Source organism: Puma concolor, chromosome A3, assembly GCF_028749965.1.
Source record: "Puma concolor isolate L17-30 chromosome A3, mPumCon1.1.hap2, whole genome shotgun sequence".
In the NCBI taxonomy this organism is placed as follows: Eukaryota; Metazoa; Chordata; class Mammalia; order Carnivora; family Felidae; genus Puma; species Puma concolor.
Window position 1 is genome coordinate 90,976,365 of NC_141669.1, and position 18,338 is coordinate 90,994,702.

The 18,338-nt window shown below is 48.6% G+C and overlaps 1 protein-coding gene across 8 annotated transcripts in view; it reads left to right on the top strand.

Moving 5' to 3' along the window:
* NINL (ninein like) overlaps positions 1 to 18,338 on the top strand; it is a 180,505-nt gene that overhangs the window by 119,500 nt on the left and 42,667 nt on the right. For all 8 annotated transcript variants that reach the window (XR_015249325.1, XM_086701515.1, XM_086701517.1 and 5 more), the window contains 6 exons: positions 355 to 465; positions 1,066 to 1,146; positions 10,228 to 10,357; positions 13,140 to 13,249; positions 14,225 to 14,553; positions 16,384 to 17,553. Coding sequence is in view for 7 of the 8 variants with exons in the window: in XM_086701515.1 (XP_086557641.1) it covers positions 355 to 465; positions 1,066 to 1,146; positions 10,228 to 10,357; positions 13,140 to 13,249; positions 14,225 to 14,553; positions 16,384 to 17,553 (1,931 nt within the window). In the remaining variant the exon portion in view is untranslated. The remainder of the gene's footprint in view (positions 1 to 354; positions 466 to 1,065; positions 1,147 to 10,227; positions 10,358 to 13,139; positions 13,250 to 14,224; positions 14,554 to 16,383; positions 17,554 to 18,338) is intronic.

The window sequence follows — 18,338 nt, forward strand, 5'->3', positions numbered from 1 at the left end:
TGCTGGACATCTGAACTATAAGTGTGTAGTTTCAAATCCCTCATTCAGAAAACAGCTCAGAAAGGATTGCCCCCAGCCTCTTGTGTTACTCATAGCCTTCTTGAGCACTGGGGATGGGAGAAGTAAGAGCAGTGAAGAAAGCGACGAGCACTGGTGAGGGGTTCTGTGGGGTTGGTTCCCCAGCACAGCCTCCTCTCCTGCAAGCAGTGAGCAGCAGACACCTGCATTTGCAGGTTTCTTCCCTGATTGGGAGTGCTGCTGGGAATAAGTTTTTGATGCAGAGAGGAGATAAGCTGCTGACAGCTCTGTCCTCCACCCCCAAAGCCCGGTAAACTGCTGGTTTTTGTCTTGTAGGAAAACAGTCGATTACAGAAGGAGATTGTTGAAGTTGTGGAAAAGCTTTCGGAATCAGAGAAGCTGGTCTTGAAATTGCAGAATGACCTGGAATTTGTGTTGAAGGACAAGGCAAGTCCTTTTGCTGATTCTGAGTCTCTGGTTACTGGGTAAAAAGTGTCAGGGACTTGAATCCATAGGTGACTGAATTCTGTTTTTTCTTACTTAAATTCCAGAATGGAGAGAAAAATCAGCAGATTGACCTTCCTTCTGTTTTCTTCCTCTTCATTGCAGTGCAGGGGTACTAATCTTTTAGTGACAGAGCCAGGGCTCGCCAGCACCATGTGTACAGACCCCAGTGATAGGTTCTCAGTGGTGGGGGGCACAGAAGAGAGCTCCATGCCCACCATGAGGCCCTCCATCTGGCCCTGCCCATCACTTTGGGAGAAGGAGGGGAGTGGAGGTGCTGCATGGAGAGGTCCAGGCAGGGGGCATCCCAGGCAGCTTAGGTAGGAATGCACCCTAGACTCCAGTTAAGAGTATGACCACCTTCCATAAATTCAGAGCATCCTTCTGCCTTGAGATATTTTAAATGAAGGGAGGGAGGAGGAGGAGGGATGGAAGGCTGTACCTGGAGATGCTGAGCCTAGTGGGAGGAACATGATGGGGTGACAGCACACATTCTACCTGGTCTGAGGTCCTATCATTTTTCTGTGTGGGTCTGACTTTCAGCTGGAGCCACAGAGTACAGAGCTCCTGGCCCAGGAAGAGCGGTTTGTAGAGGTCCTAAAGGAGTACGAGCTCAAGTGCCGGGTATGTGCCCCACCTGGCCCCCTTTGCTATCCCAAGCCATCACATTTACTTTGTCTTGCACTGGGACATTGCTTTTGTCTTTGGTGCATGGGGTCTTCATGCACCCCTGCCCTGAACCATCCAGCCCACTTTACAGCAAGGGCAGTGGTGCTGGGGAAGGTTCTGAGAGCTTGGCCCTCCAGAGATCTGGTGCCAGAAGGCTGCGCAGCCTTCTCCTGGCCGTGCTTGCTAAGAGTGGGGTGTTAGAGCCCATGAGATGGATAGATGGTGCAAGTTATCAGGGTCTGACTGGTTCACACCTGGGTGGTAGTGTGTAGGCCTCATACTTCACCCTCCTGCCTGGGAGTGGCCTGTCATTCATAGTGGCCCACATTCCTGACCTCCACATGAAGGATAGTCCAGTATGGGTCAGCAGGAGCATCCGTGTATGAGTAGAGCAAGTGGAGCCTGTGATCTCAGCCTGTGTTCTACTAATGGATCCTCCCAAGTTTCATGTTCTTCAAGGAGAGGTGACCCAACTTGCCTGTGTGGTGCCCATGCTGAGCCCCCCACAGGCTGGCCAAGGCTGATAGACTGGTACCAGTTCTGAAGCCCCCCTCAGTGTTTCCAGGCACCATGCAGGTAGCCAAACCTACCAAGGGCCATCCATTAGTTAGAGACACCGCAGAGCAAGGCATAGGTGGTGAACAATAGGTCAGTGGTGCTGAAACGTATCACACCCCTGTTACACTCTTAAAATGATCCAGGACCCCAACAGATAAAACATTATTGTTTGTTATTAAGGGTCTATGATCAATTCACTTCTTAATGATCTCCCTCCAAATTAAAGTCAGAATTGACTTTGTTCCTGCTGTACATTGCTTTGGCAACACCAGAGGATAAAGGTGAGCCCATGCTGTTCTGGAGTGTGACATGACCCACTGTTTCCTGCCCTGTGCTCTTTTCCTCTGCTCCAAACCCCGATGCCAGGGTACCCTCCTGAAATCCTGTGTTTGTCAGCTGTGTCACCCTCCTCCTGAACCTCCTGCTGTCATGTGTTAGGGTCTGTTGTGCAGGTGGGATTGCAGTCACATGTTGTGTTTCCTCCCTCCCTTTAAGCTTGTTGCCTGGACTTAGAGCCTGTAACTAATCATCAGTTAATACGTTACTTTAGTCCACTGAATCTTTCAAACACCCATAAATCCATCTTTCTTTCATGGGACTCTGTTACTAATTTCACTTTTGGTTCTTAAAATTTGACTTCTTGAAACATCAGAAATATTGAACATATTAGTGTTAATCTATTCAGATATTTGCTTTTTCCATTTTTAAAAATATTTTTGATTGTTTCATAGTAACATTTAGAGCATTAAGAAAACTTTTCATTGGAAAATAATTTCTAATACATGAAGTTACAAAAGTGAAAACAGTGGCAGGGACACCTGGATACCTTTTGCCCATATTCACCTGTTGTTTACATTTTACTCCATGTGCTCGTTGCATGTTTGCTCACTTGTGTGCTGTGTATGGATGTGAATATGTATACACAGTTATTTTCTGAACATCTCAGGGTGAGTGCATCACGGGGCCACTCCACCCCTCTACACTCAGTACACATTTCCGAAGAACAGGCTTAGTCCTGCTTCCTTGCAGTGGTGTGCATGTGCACAGAGTTGATTGTTCAGTGTTCAGGAGTTTTGCCAGCTTCTTGCTAAACCTTTGATAGCTTGAAATCAGCTCTTGTGAGAGTTATTTACACCACAGAAATGTGCAAAAGCCAGAAATCTGGGCTTTTCTTCCGGAAGACCCAGCTTCCCATTCCACCTAACTGTGACACACTTATTAACTTCATGATTCCCACAGATACAATACCTTAACCTGCTGGTTGTATTTCAGTTTTTTTAGTTAACCTACAGGATCCATTGTAGGGTCCGATGTTGCCTTTAGTTGTCTGTGTAAGGTCCTTCAGTCTGAAACATTATGTCTTAGGCTGTTCGGGCTGCTACAACAAAAACGTCATAGATGGGGAAATTATAAACCAGATTTAGTTCCCACAGTTCTGGAGGTGGTGTTACTGAACTCAAGTGGGCCTGCTCCTTTGGTGAGATGCAGACAGAGACTACGCCAGTGGAGCTGCCTCACAAGCTTGCTTTATTTGTAGGAATAGGGAGATAATGGGGAGTAATTAAAACAGCCAAACAAGGGAAAGCAGCAGGCTCCTTTTACTGGGGCTCGGGATCAATATTCAGAGAGGGATTTTCACATTATAATGAGGCTGAGGTAACTGTCCATCACTTTTTTTTTTAATATAATTTATTGACAAATTGGTTGCCGTACAACACCCAGTGCTCATCCCAACAAGTGCCCTCCTCCATGCCCGTCACACACTTTCCCTTCTCTCCCACCCCCCATCAACCCTCAGTTTGTTCTCAATATACAAGAGTCTCTTATGGTTTGCCTCCCACCCTCTCTGTAACTTTTATTTTCCCTTTCCCCTCCCCCATGGTCTTCTGTTAAGTTTCTCAAGATTCCCTTATGAGTGAAAACATGGTATCTATCTTTCTCTGACTGACTTATTTCACTTTGCATGATATCTTCTGGTTCTATCCATGTTGCTGCAAATGGCCAGATTTCATTCTTTCTCATTGCCAAGTAGTATTCCATTGTATATATAAACCACATCTTCTTTATCCATTCGTCAGTTGATGGACATTTAAGTTCTTTCCATAATTTGGCTATTGTTGAAAGTGCTGCTGTCTGCACTCTGGCCTCCTCAAGTTTTGTTTTTTGTTTTTGTTTTTGTTTTTTTCTGATTGATTGATTGACTGATTGTGAGGATGAGCCCGGGAAGGGCAGAGAGGGAGAGACAGAATCCCAACCAGGCTCTACACTGTTAGTGCTGAGCCCGACATGGGGCTTGATCTCATAAACCGTGAGTTCATGACCTGAGCTGAAATCAAGTGGGATACATAACTGACTGGGCCACCCAGGCACCCCAGTGTTTCTTTTTCTAGCAGTTTGTTAGTTTGTTTTTAAAAATTTTTTAAAGTTCATTTTGAGAGAGATGGAGACCTCAGGTGCAGTGGGAGGGAGAGGGGCAGAGAGAGAAGGAGGCAGAGAATTCCAAGCAGGCTCTGTGCTGTCAGCCAGCACAGAGCCCGATGCGGGCTTGAACCCACAAAACTGTGAGTTCATGACCTGAGCCGAAAACAAGAGTCAGACACTCAGTCAGTTAAGCATCTGACTTTGGCTCAGGTCATGATTGCACGGTTTGTGAGTTTGAGCCCCGCATGTGGGGCTCTGTGCTGACAGCTTGGAGCCTGGAGCCTGCTTCAGATTCTGTGTCTCCCTCTCTCTCTCTCTGTCTCTCTCTCTCAAAAATAAGCATTAAAAAAATAAAAAATAAAATAAAGTAAAATAAAATAAAATAAAAGGTGAGATTGACAGCTAGGCAGAAGCCTCTAGGAATTTAGTTCCTAAAAGGTAAGACAGGCAGAAGCTTCTACTAGAAATTCCCTTAGCTCGGAGTCAGGCTTGTGGTTTGGTATTGGGTGAGAGCTCTCTTCTTGGTACAGATGGAAAGGCTGCCTCCAAGGGATTTCTCTGGGATCTCGAACAACAGGGCACTAATCCCTCATGACCCAAGGGTTCTAGTAGACCTCATGATCCTATCACCTCCCAAAGTCCCGGCCTCCAAAACCATCACCTTGGGTGTTAAATCCTAACAGTCTCCAGCACATTCCCACAGCCTTTTCTTTGTCTCTGACATGGATATTTTTATTTATTTTTTATTTTTTATTTTATTTGTTTATTTATTTATTTTAATTTTTTTTTAACGTTTATTTATTTTTGAGACAGAGAGAGACAGAGCATGAACAGGGGAGGTGCAGAGAGAGAGGGAGACAAAGAATCTGAAACAGGCTCCAGGCTCTGAGCTGTCAGCACAGAGCCTGACGCGGGGCTCGAACTCACGGACCGTGAGATCATGACCTGAGCCGAAGTCAGACGCTTAACCGACCAAGCCACCCAGGCACCCCAGACATGGATATTTTTAAAGAGAGATTTTTAAACATTCTTATTTCGTGTTGTTCTGATACTTCTTTTGTATTAAATTAAGATTATGTGTTCTCAGCCAGACAGCATAGGTGATGTTAAGGTGTTGCCTAATTTCCCCATTGTATAGTTACTGGTTTTTTTTCTCCCATGCAACTAATAAGCAATCAGTAGGGAGACACTTAAAAATGACATAAACATCCTGTTCTTCATCAAAATTTTCCCTGGATTTAATATCCAATCGGATAGTATCCAGTCTTTACCATGATGGCTGCAAAATAATGATTTCCCAAGCCCAGCACCATTCTGCATCTATCAGTTGGCCCTTGGTGTTCTCCTATAAGCCATAGGCATCCTGTTCCTCTGCTCTTTGCTACGGGAGGGTCACTGCCTCTGGCTAATGGTGTTTTATTTTTATTTATTTTTAATTTTTTATGTTTTATTTTATATTAGAGAGACAGAGAGCACGAGCAGGAGAGGGGCAGGGAAATGGAGACAGAATTCAAAGCAGGCTCCAAGCTGTCAGCACAGAGCCTGATGCGGGGCTCGAACTCATGAGCAGTGAGATCACAACCTGAGCCGAAGTTGGGACACTTAACCAACTAAGCCACCCAGGAGCCCCCCTGGCTAATGGTGTTTTTAGAGTCAGTCTCCAGAGGTAGAGGCAACTTTCAACCTTCCCCGTGGTGTGTCACCCAACCTTTCCAAAGTCACTGCTCTGCGTTTCCCTGTACTTTGTAACCAGGATATTTGTTAGCAGTGAGACTGTGCTTTCCCTTGTTGCCAAATCCTCTCCCTATTTAACTGTCATTTTAGCTTTTTGTTATGTCTTTCTCAATCTTAATTTTGTTGGCGAGGCTGCCTTTGATTAAAGGGGAGTGTGAATGTTAATCAGTGTTCTCTGTGAGTTCATGTTTCTGCTGTTGCTTTGGGTGGACACTATAATGGAGGAGTGTGTCCTTGGTCAGACACCCCAAATGCAGATTTTCCCTTCCCTCATTTCCACACTGTTACAGATGGAATGCTTGTGTTTCCTCAAATTCTTAGGTTGTAGCTTGTGCTCCCAGTGTGACAATGTTAGGAGGTAGGGCCTTTGGGGATGATTAGGTCATAAGGGTGGAGCCCAGTGAAAGGTATTAGTGATTTGTATAAGGGACCCCAGAGAACTCCCCCATCTGTTCCACCATGGGACAGGAAAAGACCACCAACTACCAACAAGGAAGCCCTCACCAGACACTATATCTGTCAGCACCTTGATCATGGACTTCTAGTCTCAGAACTATGAGAACTAAATTTCTGTTACTTATGAACCCTGTCTGTGGAAATTTGTTATAGAAGCCCGAATGGATTGAGACACACAACAACCCCTAACAGATGTCCCCACCATTGCCCATCTTAGGTGGTTCTTTATCTGCCCCCCTCCTTCCCCCACTTATATATATGCATACTCGGGCCCAGCTTGTAGTCCCAGCCAACCTGCTGGCACCATCTTCCTCTCTGGCACTTTCCAGTGCTGCTGTTGAAATCCCACCCTCCCCTTGGACCCTTCATGCTGCCATATCAGGGCAGTGGCCTTGTTGCCTTTCCTGGCTGGTGCAATAACGCCCTATAACTGTCTTTGGCACCCATAGGCACACCCAGTAAATGTGAGTCCATGTGAAAATAAACAGGCACCTGGTTCCCCAGCCCCACCAGACACCCACTGTATAGAGCTGAAGCCCATGGCTGGTGCCTAGGATGGCACATGTCACCCTCATCAGTTAGAACTGAGCACATTCCCTGCTCTGTCTTGAGAGCAAAGAAGTCTATGGCTAGCATAGCACCTAAGAGAACCTGTTTTCTGGTACTGCTGAATTTATGGGATGTGTGTATATTCTCAGAATACTCAATACAAGGTACACATGTAATTTTAAGTTTTTCTGTAGGCATACTGAAACATATAAAAAGAAATAATTTTAGTAACATTTAATCCATTATATCCACACAATTATCATTTCAACATATAATCAATATAAGCAATTTTTTAAGTTTATTTATTTTGACAGAGACAGAGCACGAGTGGGGGGAGGGGCAGAGAGAGGGGGAGAGGAGAGAATCCCAAGCAGGCTCCACAGTCTGTGCAGAGCAAGATGTGGAGCTTGAACTCATGAAACTGTGATATCATGACCTGAGCCAAAATCAAGAGTTGGACACTTAACTGACAGAGCCACCTAGGTGCCCCAATATAAGCAAATTTTTAATGAGATATTTTACATCCTGTTTTTGGAATCCAGTCTTTGAAATTCAGTGTAGATTTTAGGCTACAGCCATGTTGGTTCAGACTGACCATACCTGAGCTGCTTGGTGGCCTGTGTGGTGAGCACTGCCATCTTAGATATGCCAAAGCTAGAGCAGCAGTGATCACAGGCTGTGTCAGCAACCAGGCTGTGTACATGCTCTGCTCTGCAGACTTGCCCCAAAGCTCTAACTTGCTAGCCCTGCCCTTCTCCCCCCAGAGTTGCTCTTTCCATCGGGAAACTCTTATATTTGCCCAGGAGCTTCTGAATGAGGTACAGTGACCCTTTGTGAAGGGTCTTACAGCATCTATGCAGAGCCTGTCCCTTCTCCTGCCTAGAATTGCCAATAAGAGGATTCTTCTCCAGGGGAGATGCAGTTACAGACCAGGCGATGGCCGATAAGACCAGTTTTATTAAGATTAGGTTTATTCAGTGAGAGCTGCTTGGAGAGGAAACTCAAATAGCATTCAAAAACCAGAGAGGAACAAAACTAAAAGGCAACCAACAGAATGGGAAAAGATATTTGCAAATGACATATCGGACAAAGGGCTAGTATCCAAAATCTATAAAGAGCACACCAAACTCCGTACCCAAAAAACAAATAATCCAGTGAAGAAATGGGCAGAAAACATGAATAGACACTTCTCTAAAGAAGACATCCAGGGGCGCCTGGGTGGCGCAGTCGGTTAAGCGTCCGACTTCAGCCAGGTCACGATCTCGCGGTCCGTGGGTTCGAGCCCCGCGTCAGGCTCTGGGCTGATGGCTCAGAGCCTGGAGCCTGTTTCTGATTCTGTGTCTCCCTCTCTCTCTGCCCCTCCTCCGTTCATGCTCTGTCTCTCTCTGTCCCACAAATAAATTAAAAAAAAAAAAAAAAGTTGAAAAATAAATAAACATTAAAAATTAAAAAAAAAAAAAAAGAAGACATCCAGATGGCCAACAGGCACATGAAAAGATGCTCAACGTTGCTCCTCCTCAGGGAAATACAAATCAAAACCACACTCAGATACTACCTCACACCAGTCAGAGTGGCTAAAATGAACAAATCAGGAGACTACAGATGCTTGTGAGGATATGGAGAAGCAGAAACCCTCTTGCACTGTTGGTGGGAATGCAAACTGGTGCAGCCGCTCTGGAAAACAGTGTGGAGGTTCCTCAAAAAATTAAAACTAGATCTACCCTATGACCCAGCAATAGCACTGCTAGGAATTACCCAAGAGATACAGGAGTGCTGATGCATAGGGGCACTTGTACCCCAGTGTTTATAGCAGCACTCTCAACAATAGCCAAATTATGGAAAGATCCTAAATGTCCAACAACTGATGAATGGATAAAGAAGCTGTGGTTTATATACACAATGGAATACTACATGGCAATGAGAAAGAATGAAATATGGCCTTTTGTAGCAACATGGATGGAACTGGAGAGTGTTATGCTAAATGAAATAAGTCATACAGGGAAAGACAGATACCATGTTTTCACTCCTATGTGGATTCTGAGAAACTTAACAGAAGACCATGGGGGAGGGGAAGGGAAAAAAAAAAGGTTAGAGAGGGAGGGAGCCAAAACATAAGAGACTCTTAAAAACTGAGAACAAACTGAGGGTTGATGGGGGGTGGGAGGTAGGGGAGGGTGGGTGATGGGTATTGAGGAGGGCACCTGTTGGGATGAGCACTGGGTGTTGTATGGAAACCAATTTGACAATAAATTTCATATTAAAAATAAAATAAAAATAAAATAAAACAATTAAATTAAATTAAAAATTTTTAAAAAAGACAAGACAGAGAGGGATGTGTGGAGCCTTGTGAGAGGTATGCCATGGGCTGGGCCCTGAATCCTCTCCATGTGGCCTTGGATGCACTTTTGGGAGTGTCCCAAAAGAAGAAGATGGCTGAAAGCTGCATCCTTGGAAGACACAGCATCACTTGTGCTATCCTCCAGGTTAGTCAGTCACAGGCCCACCGGGGTTCCAGGGAAGGAGGACTTAGATCCAGAGTCATGAGTGGATGTGGTAACACATGCAGCTGTGGGACCATCTAGGAAGGCAGCTATAAACTCTACCCTTTCTAGCCCTTTAAAAGTCAGATGACAGGGTGTGCTTGTTGAGATGTGTTTCATTCAAGTGTGGACAAAATTATGCTGGTTATAAATGAGACCCTTCCTCTGAAGCTTTCATGACCCCTCCTCCTCAAATCCCCTCACATCCACCTATGTGCATGCTCACCCACCATCCTTTCTGTTTGACACAGTCATTTTTCTTTGTGGCCCTTAGTCTGAAACACCTGGTATTCTCTTTTCTCAGTAGCTGTAGAAAGAACCCTTGGAAATTCAACAACAGGAAAGGAAAGAATCCCAGGACACATCCCAAACAGTGCTGTCTCACACCCACGTCACAACATCATTATGGTCTTAAACCACTAGAGTTTCAAATATTAATGGTTCTCTGTATTTTCTACATTCCTCCTCAATTTCCACTTCAGTCTTTTTTTTTTTTTTCTTAGCCCCTCCCGTGTATCCAGTGGTTGAAAGTGGTGCAGAGCATAAGAAAGTCAGGAAGTGGCCCTGAAAGTGGTGCAGAGCATAAGAAAGTCAGGAAGAGCTTTCGTTAGGCTCACCTGTCATTAGGAAGCTAGAATACAGTTTAAGTGTTGTGTGCTGGAAGTCAGGGCCTGACACCTGGCTGCTCCCTGGGCGGGCCAGCTCCATACTGCTGTGCTCCTCACCACTCCTCAGGTGGCCATATTGGCTGCAGGGGGTGTCTGGCTCTGCTCTGTAGGACCTGCAGGACCACAACGACGAGCTGCAAACTGCACTGGAAGGCCTGCGGGCACAGCTGCCTCCGAGTTGGCGTGGCCGTCCCCATGCACAGCCAGAGGAACGGCTGCTCTCTGGACATGGCCCAACAGGTAGGAGCCCAGTCCTGGGAGGTAAGGGATTATGTGCTCCTGCTGTGGGAGAGCAGGGGCTGGTGGCAATGGATATCTCTCTGCCCCCACTGCATGAGCTGCCCCCTGATCCAGGGGCACTCTATAGGAGGGGGGGCCAGCTCCACAGCATGTCAGGCTTCCAGAGGGTCATGAGCCCCTTTGGACCAGCACATTTGGGAGAATGGCCTATAACCCAAGGCCAGGGACAATATCCAGAGCCTCAAGGGAAGAAGAGGGTGAAGGTTTTACCATTTAGGTAGAGATGGTGAAGTTATGATGACCTTGTAGTGACCTCAGGACAGGCATGACCTAGTAAGCCCCTTGGGTCGTGGGGAGGATCCATAGAGATGTCCCAGGGTGATCGTTCAGCATGGTTGGACACAGTCATTTAGGGAAGGGAAGGGAGGAGAGGAGAGGCTGGGGGTCAAACAGAGCATGAGGTCTGGTCTTAGGTCTGTAACAGCTCTCAGGGAAAGTGCTAGATTGTGTGAAATGCATCAGGGACTTCCGATATTCACAGAGGCCTCACATGGACCATGGCAGAATAGGGCTGATGTTTACTGCCTGGAATGTGTGGAAAGGGTCAAGGTGGGGTGGGGCCTTGGTACCTTGGTACCCATGCACAGAGCTGATGCTGAAGGTGTCACTTGAAAAAGATCAAGTCTTCCTGCTCCCCAACTCTTCAGCCTGTGAGGTTTGGGACAAGCTCCAAACACCAGGAGACCTCAGTGCCCTGTGTTTAACTTGCTGCCTCCTACTAGAGACCAGAATGGGTGGGGTGGGGGTTCAGATGCCCCAGCTGTCCCTGAGGTTTCCGTGGTTCCTCTGGAGGACAGGGTGGGTTTGGCTGGTTGCCGCCTTTCCTTACAGTTGTGTGCAGTCGGCAACATGCAAGTTCACATGGTGCCCATGGCTCCATGCATGTTGCTGCTGGTGGGAGTACACAAGGGGACCGCCAGGACTTCCCTACCTCTGGCCACTTGGCTGCCTCCACTGACTGCGTATCAAGGCAGAGTCAGCCCCTCAGAGAGCATCTTGTTCTCATCTGCAATCCTGAGAGCACTCAGAGCTACCATATTGTCCTAAAGCTGTTTACTTCATAAAACAGAAAAAAAAGTTTACCTAAGAGAGCCAACATGGGACCCTCCAAGGGGAACTGAGTGGGGCTTTCTGTGCATGTGGGTCCAGCTTCCTCGCCCCTTTAGGCCTTCTTTAGTGGAGTCTAATGGCTCCAAGTCCATGACTTGTAGTCTACAGCCCTCAGCTGGGAGGTGTTGGGGTATGGCCAGCACACTGGACATTATCACATCCTCAGGTAAGTGTTACATGTGGCTAGGTGGGCAGCCTGACCACAAGGAGGAACTTGTCCCTGGAAAGGAGCCCGGGATACACAGAGCATGGAACCTTTGTCAAGAGCCACCAACTTGTAACCCAGGGAGCAGCAGAGCTAGTGTCCTGTACTTTGGGTGGCCCTTGTCCAGAAGACCTTGGGTTGTGGCACTGAAAGGCAGCCTCTGGCTTTATGTCATCACTGATCTGCCCACCAAAGCCCTTTCTCTTTCCCTTTGCCCCCCCCCCCCCCCCCCCCCGCATCTGATCACAGTTTCCATCAGTCCCTTCAAAGGAGGGGGGGGGTCTGTCTGCTGCCACAGGGGAGTCTTGGGGGAAGGGCTGTGTGGATCACGGTGGCTGTCCCTTTAGTGCTTCCAGCTGGAGCCACTCCAGCCTGGTGTTCCTTCACCCAGGTCTGCTCAGCCAAAACCATGTGGCAGCTCTAGCTGTCAAGGGAGAGGCTGCTTTCTTTCCTAAGATGCTTGTCCTGACTTCTCTCAACCACATGGTTCTCAGTCTGTCACTTGTTTTCATGGAAAATAGTTAAGGGGTGTGTCATTTCCCTTCACTTTCCCAGCCCCAGACCCAACACAGATGAAACCTGAGCAGTAGCCAAAACCCACATTCTGAGTCAACTCTTTGGTGTGCCTCGCAACACACACAGCATTGGGAATGCCTGGTGCCCCAGGGGGTGCTGGTGGTGCTTGTGGTTCTATGGGTGCCTCACAAAATGAGCTGCAAGGACATCTGACATTGTTGGTCTGTGAGAAAAGTCATCTGGAACAAGCAGTCGCTTATGTCCTCTTTCCTGTAATCTGTCAGAAGCTTTGCTCCATGAGTATTTACCATGCCTAATGTATTTGTTGAAACTCCATATTATTATCATATAAAAGTAAGTAACATAGAGTCTCCAAGAAAACGGAGGAGCTAAGATAAAAAGATTGAAGAAATAGGCTCATAATGCCTCATCATAAAGCATTGACTGCTCCAGAAGTTAGTCTGTGACTTGTCTGTCTTCCCAGTTCCTCAGGGTACCTGGCATCATCCGGGAACAGAATTCAGGGGGTAGTAAAAGTACCATGTATGCCATCTTTTAGGGAATCCAAGGGCCTGATGGTTCGTGCAGGGAGCCTCCTGGTTATATCTTTGAGGAACGAGTGTTAGGTCAAAGAGACCTGATTTCTGAAGAGCTCCTACTTTGAGAGCTCAAGATAACATTGCTTGTGGAAACCTTTGAGGGTCAGCTGTCTCCACCAGCACTGCGTTCCTTTTGCAGAAGGTGCCCATGGAAGGTTGTGCTTGGTGGGGGGCATGGTGGAGGAAGGCTGGGCTGAATACTCAGTGCTGTCCAGATGTCAGATTGGAAGGCTAGGAATAGACCCATGGCATCCTTGGCAGGTCATAAATGGAAATGTCTTCTCGTTTGCAGGCATCACTTCATTTGTGGGTGATTGCATTCCAGTGAGTTTAGAAACCGAGATAATGATGGAGCAGGTGAAGGAACACTACCAAGACCTCAAGATCCAGCTGGAGACCAAGGTCAGGGGGAGTGAGGATGGCCACAGGAACACAGAGAGGCTTCCTGCTGCATGCTAGAAAGCTTCGCTTGGCAGTGCACGTTTCCGCATGCACACGTGTGCCCTAGACTCTGGGCCCCATAGTAAGCCTGCTATGGGGGACAAAAGATTATGGGGAAACGTTTTAAAATAAAATGTACATTCTGCCTCACACCCTCTTTGGAAGTAGGCAAGAGATAAGGAAAGACCAATTAAGGGAGGGAATGAGGTTATGTGTACCCGAATTCACAAGGGTTGCACAAGGCCAGACCTCCCTGCTCACTCTGCTGAAGGGGAAGAACACCTCCTGGCTGTATTCTAAGCAGAAACAACCCTGGGATTGCCCCTTGTGGGGTACTCTGTGACCTTGTGGCCAGGACCCTGGCTGAGTCTGTCTTCTTAGATAAACTTCTCTCCTGCTCCGTTAGCAGATTGTAGTGGGTTTTGTTAAGGGACAGGATCCATGACTTGTTTTCATGATTTGTTGTCAGAGTTAAGAGTAGCAGCAAGGTGGGATTACATGTCTTGCGCTTGTGCCCTGGGCTCCCTGGATGCATTTGCTGGAAACTCCTGCCTCAAGGATGTTCAGAGTCACCTGCTGGTCTCATGAAGGTTCCCCAGTTCTCTCAGTTGTTTCACTCTCTGCCCTCCTTGGAGGCCTGACCAAGCACCTGGTCTGGTATGGTCCCAGCCTCTGTTCCCCACCTGCTGGACCTGCCCCCTAGGGCCCTTGTGAAGGTTATGCAAGACAACAGAAGCCCACAGCCACACTGCACCCTGGGGGAGGCTTGACTGTCGTTAGCATAGCTGTTACCCTCACAAGCCTGTGCACTTTGTCGGGTCTCGGCCACCAGTTCTTTGGATGTTGTGCCTGGAAGTCCGTTATTTCTGTTTCACATTGTAAGGTAAGTCATTCTCAGGACCTCTTTATCTTTGCTGCTCACGTTTCTCTTCTCAGGTAAATTCCTATGAAAGGGAAATGGAGGTGATGAGAAGGGACTTTGCAAAGGAGAGGGAGGAAATGCAGCAGACCTTCAGGCTTGAGGTCCGTGTGTTGGAGTGCAGGAGGGCCGACCTGGAGGTGCTGCTCATGAAGTCTCAGGAGCTCATCCGAGGCCTGCAGGACCAGCTCCAGCAGGCTTCCCACAGCCCCTTGACGGAGAGGGCAGTGTTGGGACAGTGCTGTGCACAGGCGCTATCTGGCCCAGCCCAGCGGCTGGCCCAGGAACAGGACCCACTGAAGCAGGAGCAGCGCCAGAGGCATCGGAAGGAGCTTCAGCGAGTCAGGTTGGGTGCCGTGTCCTTTCAGGATCTCACATCTAGGGTTTCTTGCCAAGAACCCAAATTTGAAATTGCATTAGGCAAACTGCTCAGAATCACAGTGCCTGCTAACGGGGTGCTTTTTCTCAGGGCAGGTGGGTGAGCATTGAAAGAATAGGATCATAAGGATTGTTCCTTTGCATTAAAAATGTGTTAACTAGAGTAGAAGAGTTAAAATTCCTTGTAGAATTCTGCCTTAGACTCGCTGATAGCAAAGGTTCTTAAATGTTCTTCATTTAATATCTCATTCTAATTTTCCAGGATGTTGTATTATATAACACATGAGGAGATGGATAAAAGTTATAAAAGCCCTAAAACCATGGGAAAGACGAGTAATTTGGGTTAGTGAGGTTCTTGAAAAGGTCAAAATATATGAGCAAAGAGGAGGAAAGTTTTATTTGGAAAACGAATATGGCATTTTGTATCCAACGGTATCATAGTTATGTGAAAAATACCCATATGTCCATATGGGTCTGACTTAATAGAGTGAATGACTAGTTATTTCAGCCATGGTGCTGGTTAGTCAGCCCCTCTCTGACTTGTGGGGAGTCTTGGACCCGCCCAGCTCAGGCGGGGATGACCACGCCCATACGTTGACCCAGGGCTGATCTGACTACTCACAGTGGAGGGGCCCACCGTACTTCCGCTCCTCATGGAGAGGCTGTGTAGGGCTCAGTGGAGTTCCAGTGGTGGAGCTGAGTACACATGGCATCAGTCACCCCCTGATTGCAGGATGTTTGCCACCTGTATATGGAAACGTGCCCTCCAGTCTGGGTGGGGTACACTTTCCCCTTCTTTGGCTTGATGATTGGGGATAGCTCAAATACATGAGATGTGCTGTGAAAGACCAGACTGCCCTCCAAGTCTGTGGGTGTTCCCTCCTCTTTGCACTCCAGATGACACAGTGGAGGGGCCCCAGGCCCTTAAAGCCTGACAGGAACTGTCCCTCTCCTAGAGGACCATAAAGGTCATTTTTAAGCCATGTACTTCTTCTGAGCTTTAAGTTATTTTCTCTTAAGCCCCAGAGCTGTGTGATAAGGGTCTTGACCCAAGTCCTTCTAGACCCCACCAGCAACAGGGGGGGGTCGGTGCAGGGTAGCCCCTCCCACCATCCTGCGCTGTCCATCTGGAGGACCTTCTTGCTCATGTCCCCTCGTCAGGCTGGAGCTGGAGCCACATACAACCATATGTCCTGTCCTCAGGCCAGCACTGGCCAGGAGCAGAGAACACGCCCTTAGTGCCCCCACCTCAGCTGGGACCCCATTCTCCTGGGGCTGTCCTGGTTCCAGCAACTTACCAAATCTTCAAGGGTAGTTTTGACTGTGGGCAAGATTCACACGGCTCACTAAAGCTTTAGACCACTAAAGTTCTATCCTTAGAACTTCCTGTGATAGGGGACACATCCTGTGTCTGCTCTGTCCATGATGGCAGCTATGAGCCACATGTGGTTACTGAGTCCTGGACATGTGGCCTGCATGACTCAGGTACTGAATTTTATCCTATTTAATTATAATCAACTTACACTAAAAGTCATCTGTGTGAGTGGCTTCATGTCAGCTTCTATATGTAGAACCCAACCCCACTGAAGAGATCCTCCAACAGACCCTCTAAGGAGGGTCCCAGGGCATGGATGGAGCTCTGGGGTGCATGGGAGATGAAGGGACAGAACAGGTCAGGCAAAGAGGAGGTTTGCAGTCAGGACAAGAAGAGCCTTTGAGGAGGCCTTTCCAACCCTGGGGGGAAGGGCTGGGCCTGGAGCTACACCCACAGTGCCTGTGATGTGCTCTGTTTCTGTAGGAAAGAGGCAGAAGTTGAGTTGAACCACAAGCTCTCAAGGATGGAAGCCTTACAGCAGACTGCCCACTGTAAGGACTTAGCGCTGCAGCCTCAGCAGGAGAAGGAAGAGCAGAAACGCCTGCTGCAAGTCCATGAGGTGATAGAGCAGCATGATCTGGAGAAGGAGTGGAGGGAGGGCAAAGGGAAGGAGATCCTCCCACTCTGTGGAAGGCAGCAGCTAAAGCTTCAGGAGCTGACAGGTGAGGAGCAGATGCAACCGCGCAGGTCCTCTGCCCTGGAGAAGGAAAGACTGGAGCTTGCCTGTAGGAAGCAAATGGGAAAGCTTATGCAGGAAGAAGACATGCTGCAGGCCTGCTTGAAGGATGGGCCAGCAGTGGCAGGTGATGACCAAGAAGGTATGGGTGGCCCCATGCCCCTCTGTGCAGGCAGGAGGGAGCAGTCACTGGTGTGGCAGGAACCTGGTGCTGGGCATGGCCATGGGCAAGCCAGGCACAGGGATGTGCCAGGCCAGTACTTGTGCCATATGGACCCCAGGCAGAGCCCAGCCCTAGACCCTGCCTTGGCCTGCAGAGGGTCCTTGGAGAACCTTGGCCTCAGAGAGGATTGTCAGGGTGTACTTGACCCTGAGGAGGTAGCTTCTGCCCCCCCAGGGAGGTGGTTACAGGTGCATCAACGTGGGGTGGACAAGAAAGCAGTCCTAGAGGAGCTGGTACCTCCTGCCATTGGCCCATCTGGTCTGAATCAGCCTGAAGCCCAGGAGCTGCTCTGGAAAACAGAGGGAGATGCCTCACCAGCTCAGCCCCCAACATCAGGCAGAGGAGAGACTGAGAGGCAGCCAGCCATTCTTGAGCGAGCTGGGAACCTGAGTGGGGGGCTGGCCCCCATGGGGAGCCAAGGGCAGGCCTTGGAGGAACAGGCCTGGTGTGGGAACAGCACCCTGGAGCAAGGGCTGCAGCACAGCAGTGACAAGGCCAAGGAGGGCACCTCGTTCTCCCACCTGAACCTTGCTGACCCCCAGGGAGCCAGGCAGGAACAGCTTGAGGTCCTGCGGGAGGAAGAGGCCAACATGGCTCTGGAGCAAGAGAAGGATGGCATGAAAACCAAACTGCTACAGCTGGAGTATGTCGTTTGGGCTCTTGAGAAAGAAGCAGATGCAAGAGAGAACAACAGGTTTGGTTTCTAAACATTCTTAGAATGCCTAGCTACACCTTCTAACCTTTACCACTGCCCCCCCCCCCCCACATGGGTTTCATGACAGCTGCTGATGGGGGTTATGTAACTCTTGTGCCTGTGCAGCGGTCATAAGCCCATCCCTGACTCTGGGCATCCCACAGGTCACCAGATAACCAACGAGTGGGCGGGGGCAGAGCTGGGTCATTCTGGGCAGCTAAGCTGACTGGTGTCCCCTGGTCTTCCTTAGGAAGTTCTTGCTGATCTCGCAAAGACAAAGACAGACTGTGTTTAGAGCCCCACTTCAATTCTGGGTCACCTGAGCCCTCTTCTTGCTGACTTTGAGCAGGACCTACTACTTTGCCCCACCAGCACATGTGCCAGGCACTGTCCTTGAACTGCAAGTTCCTGTGCTTTCTAAGTAGAGCAACAGAGGAGGCCAGCAGCCATCCAGGCAGCCCTGGCACCTTCTGGGAGGCTGGGGTGGGGCGTGAGTGCTCAGGGGGTTTCAAGATGCTGCTGCAGTTGATTCCTCTCCAGGGGAAGCCTCAAGGTGGGATGGTGTCCTGGAGATGTTGGTCTGTGGGCAAAGTGCAGAGAGCACCCAGGTGTGCATCCAGGCCCTCCTCCTTCCCAGGATCCCCTGGGGGACTCAGGCTGACACATGTTCTTTCTCAGAAGCCTAGAATTCTAGAAACTAAGCTTTTCCAGATGCGGCAGCACATGGTCTTAGATGCTTTTCTGGCTCCTTAGGAGACTGATGGCTGCCCTGGGAGAGGTTATAG